Below are 7,781 nucleotides of genomic sequence, written 5' to 3'. Positions count from 1 at the left end.
AATGTGCTCTTAAATTTGAATTTTTTTCGTCTGGAAGGAGCTGTAGGAAACGACGTAAATGGTAAACAAAGGAATTAACACAATGCACTTCTGTATGGTATTTTCATTGACAAAAGAATGAGGTTTATGTTGCAAAACTCCATTATAGGGAGATTAAACAGTCCGACCTGTCCCTGTAATGTTTGACATCTATCATTTTATGATTCGAGTGTACTCCTTCATGCAGTTGTCATCCAAGAGGGATTATGAATAGCAAACCACCTATCCAACATATACACAAATCATGTGAGTAATTCTTAATGATACTCGAATGGCAATATTTAATTAGAAAGTACCAAGGCAACAGGGAAAGAAATCACACTTTGGACCCTAAATTTATAAGAATGACCGATATTCTGATGACCTATGTTGTGACCGAACTACATGTAACCAAAATTGGGATTCGAACATGGGCAAAGTAATTTTTGTTCATGCTTATATCCCCAAATTTAAGAACTACGAGAGGGTTCAGCCATTAGTGCTAGATGAGTATGACTCTTAGGATGAAGAATGTTTTAAATAACGGTCGCGTAACGGGGCATATAAGTCGAACACCTTAACCATTGGACGAAGTCGATGTAGCCACTGCAGCTGGATGGGACGTTTTACGGTTTTACAGTCGACTCAAATAAGACCTAAGACATTATGACGTCATGCTTTGTTTACATGTACGCTTTTCTATTGGGGCCAGGTGGGAATGAGATCCAACAATAGAACGTGTGACGTCATTATGTCTTAGGTCTGCTTAGGTCTGCTGTTAATAGTATTTCGTATAATAACATTGATTTTGCCTAATCTCAAACAAAAGTTTCATAAAATGTTAACAAAATAATGTGACCTCTCCGTTTATAGTTATATTCGTCGAAAAATCTGCCATGAATATAAGCGTGTTTATTGTAATAACTGCTCTGCTTGTTGCATTACATTTCCAACTGATATTACTCTGGATTATTTTATAGATTTGCGCTAGAAAGCCCTTATTGTTTGTGTCCGTTACAGTTTACAGCCTAGCACACAAAAAATGTATCATGCTTCTCATGATTAGGCTATATCCTTTACAAAATACACTTTTGATGCCCATGGGCACTTTTGTCACTAGACAGATATTTACAATATTAAAGGGCGGATAAAAATGATATAAGCATGAAAAATATGTAAAAACATAAAGAAAAATATAATATACAGTGCATGCTGCCTCTTTGTGTAACATAATTATTTGACCAAAATTGAAAATAAAAAAGAAAAAAAGAAAATTAAAAACATTTGCAGTTCAGTCAATTTGCTTTGTAAACAAAGCCCTAATTAAACATCTCTAGGGTCTAAAGTATATGATTTCAGTTTCACACGCACACACGCACGTTTACGTTACATACCAAGTGTGGACATTCCATTGCTTTCGTGTAGTTCAGAAAAACCAGTGAAAAACTCATTTTTCTCAAACTGTGAAAACTCTTTCAACCCAATTATTTTTTTCTATGATTCATTTTGGTGTTTCTCTTCATTCTGCGACGGATAAACCTAACCCCAAATGCCTCTAAACCTGTTTTCCAGAAATGGGGAAACACTGTGTGGGCTTGCACAAGTCCACACAACGTCGCCTCTACCTGGTTTATGTGGACCTCTTTTTTCGGAAGTCCACACAGTGAATGTTATGCCTACCAACACACACAGCAACAATACAAGACAAAAATGGTACACATTTGCGTATATTTGCATAAGGCAGCCATAAGGAAATACAATACAGCCAACTTCAGTCAGAAGACGTCATAATATTCCAAAGACAAGTTATGACATTTGTGATACAAAACCATGCACTGGTTATTTTAAAAGTATCCGTAAGAAAATTAGAAAAAGTCTCTTGATATTAACAGAAAACTCACAACAGCACTTGGATATTAGAGGCTACGCCCACTTCAATCAAACCCCGCCCCTTTCTATTCAACCCACGGATGTCCCTTCAGATGTATCCATAGTGTTTGCAGAGGAGGATGTGCGTAATTATCGTAGCAATCGTCGCAGTCACGCAAATACTCACGAGAACCCGAAGCACTGTCTTTGCGTACTCAGACTCTGTCAGTCACAAACAAAGAAAAGAAAAGAGTTTCTTTGCCCGGCCATCTTAAATCGAAAACAAGGAGAAATCTGAAAATTAATATATTGAACTTAAACTGATTGGGCAAGAAGACGACCATGGAAGAGGAAGTATACATCATCGATGAACTTTGCTAATCTCTTACAAACTTTGCCTTGATCTTAAAAATCAAACCCTACCTCAGCAATTGTCAAATGAAATTCGGATGTCTTTATTAAAAACTTACTAAGACAAAAACAAATTTTGGGAGGGGCTAAAAACTCTATGAACAAGAAAAGGTGATCATATAGTAAAGCTGGTCCCAGAGCAGATACACTTCTATTCAATTGATTAAGAATTGCTATTCAATAGCAGTCCTTTCATGCATTTGGTTTACACAATGGACCAGATTGTGATGTTACGGGCTAATCATATACGATAGCACTGCCCAAAATCACAGTCGGGGAGTCAGTCAGTCAGTCAGATACGTAGGTGCAAATGTAGGGCAAATGCAGTGGACCAGTTATTCAGTCAGTCAGTCAGTGAGATACAGAGGTGCAAATATATAACACAAGTCTGGCCCCTATGGTACCAGCAAAAACATATATTTTTGCTTACCTGCACAAAACGTTATCAGCACTGTGGCATTTAGAGACAGATCACTGCTCGTTGCAAGGCACGTTAGGTTACGTTCTCGAGTCTCGTTGCCAGGGTTTGTCACGATGTGCGAGCGGCTCACGTTGACCTGCCCAGCTCCGGTTCGTGTCCGGCGTTTGGACGTGATCGTCTGATTGCCAAGCATCCACGTGAAGTTCCAGACCCCAGGTCTGGCGTCTTGAATCCTGCACTCGAATTGGCGCGTGGTGCCTGACTGGACGCAGACGGGGCCATACTCGGGATCGTCCAGCACAGCTCCGGTGGAGGGGTCCAGCAGGTACAGCTTGCTATCTCGTCCTTCAGTCGAAGAGAACACACAAAACAAGCTACGCACGTAACACAATCTGTGAAGGCGATTCTCAGTGTGTTTCTTTTCACGAGGAGTGGGTGAGGGTCTTGACATCAATATTTTGTAAACGAATATTTCTTTTAAAATTTCTATATAAATATAAGGTAGGCCTATATTATATATTTTGACATCGACAAAAGATGCGACTTTCTGACAACATTAAAGGAAGAACTAAGCCGCAAGACAAGCACCAAGAAAGAAGAAAAAGGAACAGAAATCTGAAGAGGATAACATGAATAGAGTATTTGGATGAAAAAAAAACACTTCGAAAATAGAAACAAAATAACTAGACGCAAAATAACTAGAAGAAAATATGTACACATGCAAAACAATATTAGAAATCCCCCCCCCCAAAAAAAAAATATCATGAAACTGCATTGTGAGAAAACCAGAATCAGCCAACTGAAAGAAGTGGATGATATACCAACGTCAAACAGAGAAGAAAAGCTGAATGTTTGCTGTGATATCTATCAGGAACTATAGAGTTCAACCCAACGTGAAGTTAATGGGAAAGTACGACAATCAACTAAGGAAGCAGAACTACCTCCAAACGGACCAAGATGTGTTCAGATTTAAATATTTAAAATATTAAAATCAAGCAGAATATGTGGGTGAATGGTTATCAAACATATATTGAATGCTTTATCTCGTGGTAAAGTAAAACAAGCCTCCCTCGGTGATCCATGGACCATTCTATTTTCCCGAGGCGAATAGAATGTCCATGGATCACCATGAGAGGCTAGTTTTGCTACACCACTCGAAGCATGCAATACTTGTATACTATACTGTTCAACCCAACGTGAAGTTAATGGGAAAGCACGACAATGGAAGCAGAGCTACCTCCAAACGGACCAAGATACGTTAAGGAAGTCATAAGGAATGTGAAGTACAACAAAGCACAGGAAATAAATGAAATTAATAGTGACATCCCCAATATAGGAGGGGAAGAAGTAACTTCAGCGCTAACACAATTATTCAAGCCGATACTAGAGATTCAAACTCGTAGAGATTCAACTGCGGCGGGTGTGGGGCGGGGGCGGAGGGGATGTTAAAGGAGGGATTTACCAGCCCCTCCCTTAATTTGTAAAGACTGTGCCCTTTCCCATTCAATTGTCTTTTTGGTCACCAAATATGTTTTTAAAAATGGCCTTTAAATAACAACAAGTGGCCTTTTGTTTTATAAAACAAGACAGTGGCCTTTTACCAAAAGAACAAAAATAATTGCCTTTCTGTAACTAGCGCACAGTGGGCCAGGATCGCCTCAAAGTGTGCCAAATTCAAAAATAGTGAATGTGACTGTTTCAACTTGATTGAGGAAGAAAACATTATAAAGAACATTTTTCCATCCATATTCAAATTGTTTGTAAGTTTTGATAGTAAACATACAAAGTGGGAAATCTGCTCTTAAAATGATAAAAGTGGCAACTTTGAAAAAAAGGGGTTTGATTTATATGGAGGAGAAAGCAGCTAACTTGTTACTGCGTGCAGTTCGTACCTATTAGAAGTCAAATGCAGTTCTTACCTATTATTAGTCACATTAAAAAATAAAATTCAAAATGGAAACGAATGTACGTTTTGGAAATTATGATCAGATAAAAGTGCAGTTTTGGATAAATTAGTGCGACAGTTACGATTCCCGCCGATTCAGGACTGGCGTTAGCGTGTTTCTGTACGTACGAGCGGGACAATCTCGTTATCAGAAAAGAGTGATCACGTTCTGGGAATTAATTTGAAGAAAATCTCTTTCTCCATCGATGTGTGTTTGGTATTTTCTACGATCCAAATTCGTCCTGTCACGTTATGCATTATGTTGGTCGTAGTCACTGGTTCCGGTCCTGCATCATTAGCTTTGATTCTGATTATAGCACGCGGTGGGAACCAGTAAATTGCGAAGAGTTTTTCGTCAAGATTTAGCATGTCAAGATGAAAATGTTTTTTTTTTTTTTTTTTTATAGTGTGTAATTCCAGCGTATGTGGCCGATACGCACGTTTTTACGTGGGGAGAACATCTTGGGTTTATTTTCTGAAGAAGGGGGGGGGGGGCGGCGCGGCGTGCGTCGGCCCCACGACCCCCCCCCCCCTTCCGATCCGCCCCTGACAGAGTCAACGACGGTTATTCAAAGTTTAACCCTGCCTGAACAAAGAAACACCTACTTAAGGAATCTATTTATAGAGCCTATTCCGGAGCTCCTTTCCGGAGTTGTAACACACCAGAGTGTACAGTCAACAAAGGGACTACTGCCGGCGGTGATCCAGCATGGCGCAGGCGGAACGCAGAGTCTGTAACTGCCGGGCCTACGGTTCATTACAATTACAAACTTCGATATATAACGAGACATAACGAAGGGTAGTCAGTTACAGAATGCGGACCTTTACAAAGTCCCAAAATGGAGGACACTACAAGAGAAAGACATTAAGTCAAAGATCAACGCAGGCTGGAAGAACTTTGGAATGTACGATAACATTTTGACTGATAACAATGCACCAATATTTCGACGTAGGATGCACAACTAATGTATTCTAATAATCCAGACTCATAGAGCAGAAAATGGTCTACCACTAATCTGATCACAACATAGCGGGCAATGGAAGGAAACTGATGCACTTACACCATTAAGTTAATCATAATAAAATGAGAGCTTGACATGTATCAAGATTTCAAGACAACATATAATATATGTTGTTATATGGACTTAAACATTGACAGATGGGCAACCACGAACGGGCAAACGAAGAAGAGGAAGGCACAAAAAACAGATTAAGAGATGACATCACAACATACATGGTTACGGCTACATGGACAAGATTGGCTAGTCAGAGAGGAATGGTACATTGACTAGGAGAGCTTTGTCCAACAAAATTTGAATAAAATGTAGCTTGATGATAATGATGATTTTTGACACGTAATTTGGAGAAATTTAAGGCGACTGTGAGTACTGTTTACAGAAGAAACTTTACGGTTTGGGGAATGCAAAAACCAAAAAAAAAATGAAGGCAAATTCGTTTAGCGTTCAGTAAAACAACGACTTACTCACCATTGATAACGAGCTGCACGGCCGCGTTAACCCCCAAACCGACGGAGTGTGCCTTGCACTCGTATAGACCTCCTGATGACTCTGTTACGGGATCGATGGTCAAACTGCAAGCCTTGTAGGTATCATTCCCGAGGATGAGGTCGGTCAATTTTTTATCCTCATCACAGCCGCAGCTAGTCAACTTTTGGTTGTTGTAAATCCATCTGACTAATGTGTCTCCCCCTGTTAAATTACCGTACAGGACGCACGTGAATGTGATGCAGGATCCAACGGTAGCATATCGTGGGTTTCCTCCCTGGATCTTGGGTTCTTCCGCTCCAGCTTCAAAGAAGGTTGAAAGATTCGCATGAAATTGTAAACCCACCTATTTAAGGTGAAAAAGCATTGGCTTGGCCCTGCGTGCCATGTATGTAAGTCGGTGGTTGGTCACTAGAGTAACGCATCAACAACAATAACTCCTGATTTGTAGGATTATAAAACAAATATTTTGTGCGAACACGGCAGAGCACCAGCGGAGCCTCCGATCCGCCGCCGAGTTCATTTAAATTCACAACATGTATTATTCTCACCAGTAATTGTTCTTACCTGCATTTATTTCTATATTGTTTTTGAATGAAGAACACAGACTTACCCGCGGAAGTGTGCAAGCAAATCAGCGCGAATGTCGTTAAGAGGAAAGAAACCGCCATGTTGCACGCAAGGCTGTGGAAATTTAGAAAATGAAATTCTTGATATAGTGACCAGTAAATGTTGATCTATGCCTGTGATTTGTAAACATCTCAACCTGTGTTGCGAGTGAAATCCCCATCAGTGCAGTTTTGCTTTCATTTTGAAGAGGCGAATGCACCTAAATTATTCATCATATATGATAATCTTTATGATGAAGTGGCAATGCAGCATCAATTTTGTATTGTTTATTGTTTTTATTTCTTTTGTGTACGCATTGTGACTCTAAAAATGAAATACAGTGATATCAATAAATGCTTATGCTTTCAGATATGAAAACAAACAGAAGTTGTTTAAAGTTTAGTTCCCTTAACCGAGTGCAGTTCAGCGTTCATTGAAAGGGTGTGGGCAAAATTTGCAAAGAAATGTTTTTTTTTTTTCAAATGGGGGGGGGGGGGGGGTTGGGATGGGGTCTCGTATCATACTTTCAATGGGGCGCTGTTCAAATCCGACGATTATTTACACTTATTTAAAAGAATATGTTTAGATGTTAAAATACTTTCATTCACGGCTACCGCTGCATGTGACATTTGTAATCAAACAGCAAAAAATAATGTATGCAGCTAGGCCTTAAGGTACATTAAACAAATTGTTTGTATTCGTGATGAAGACATTTTTATCCCACAAAATATATATTCTGTTTTTACCATCTTCTAACAAAACATATGCTATTGTCTTATAGACAACTAGGAAAAAATACATCCATGTTTAGTTTTGGAATAAAACTACTGTTAATTAGTTTTAAAGGAAACATGCAGTCCAAAATTTTCATAACGTATTTTATTTTATATATACATTTATTTATGTGTATTAAATGTGAATTAAAAGCAGAACTGGTTCTGGTGTACGTTTAGTGTGTTAATTTGCCGTCCAAAATTGAACCCCCCCTTTTTGATTTTCGCGG

The 7,781-nt window shown here is 39.1% G+C and overlaps 1 protein-coding gene across 1 annotated transcript; it reads right to left on the bottom strand.

The window, feature by feature from the left end:
• Positions 1–1,996: 1,996 nt before the first annotated feature.
• Positions 1,997–6,840, bottom strand: LOC119732128. The gene is made up of 4 exons (XM_038205527.1): positions 6,783–6,840; positions 6,152–6,472; positions 2,729–3,064; positions 1,997–2,109 (listed from the first exon to the last, which is right to left on the bottom strand). The coding sequence occupies exons 1-4, from the start codon at positions 6,838–6,840 to the stop codon at positions 1,997–1,999; spliced, it is 828 nt and encodes a 275-aa protein (XP_038061455.1).
• Positions 6,841–7,781: the final 941 nt, after the last annotated feature.

Source organism: Patiria miniata, unplaced genomic scaffold (genome assembly GCF_015706575.1).
Source record: "Patiria miniata isolate m_02_andy unplaced genomic scaffold, ASM1570657v1 HiC_scaffold_1, whole genome shotgun sequence".
Taxonomy (NCBI): Eukaryota; Metazoa; Echinodermata; class Asteroidea; order Valvatida; family Asterinidae; genus Patiria; species Patiria miniata.
Note: the sequence above shows the minus strand (reverse complement) of the source record. Positions and strands in the feature narration are given on the sequence as shown.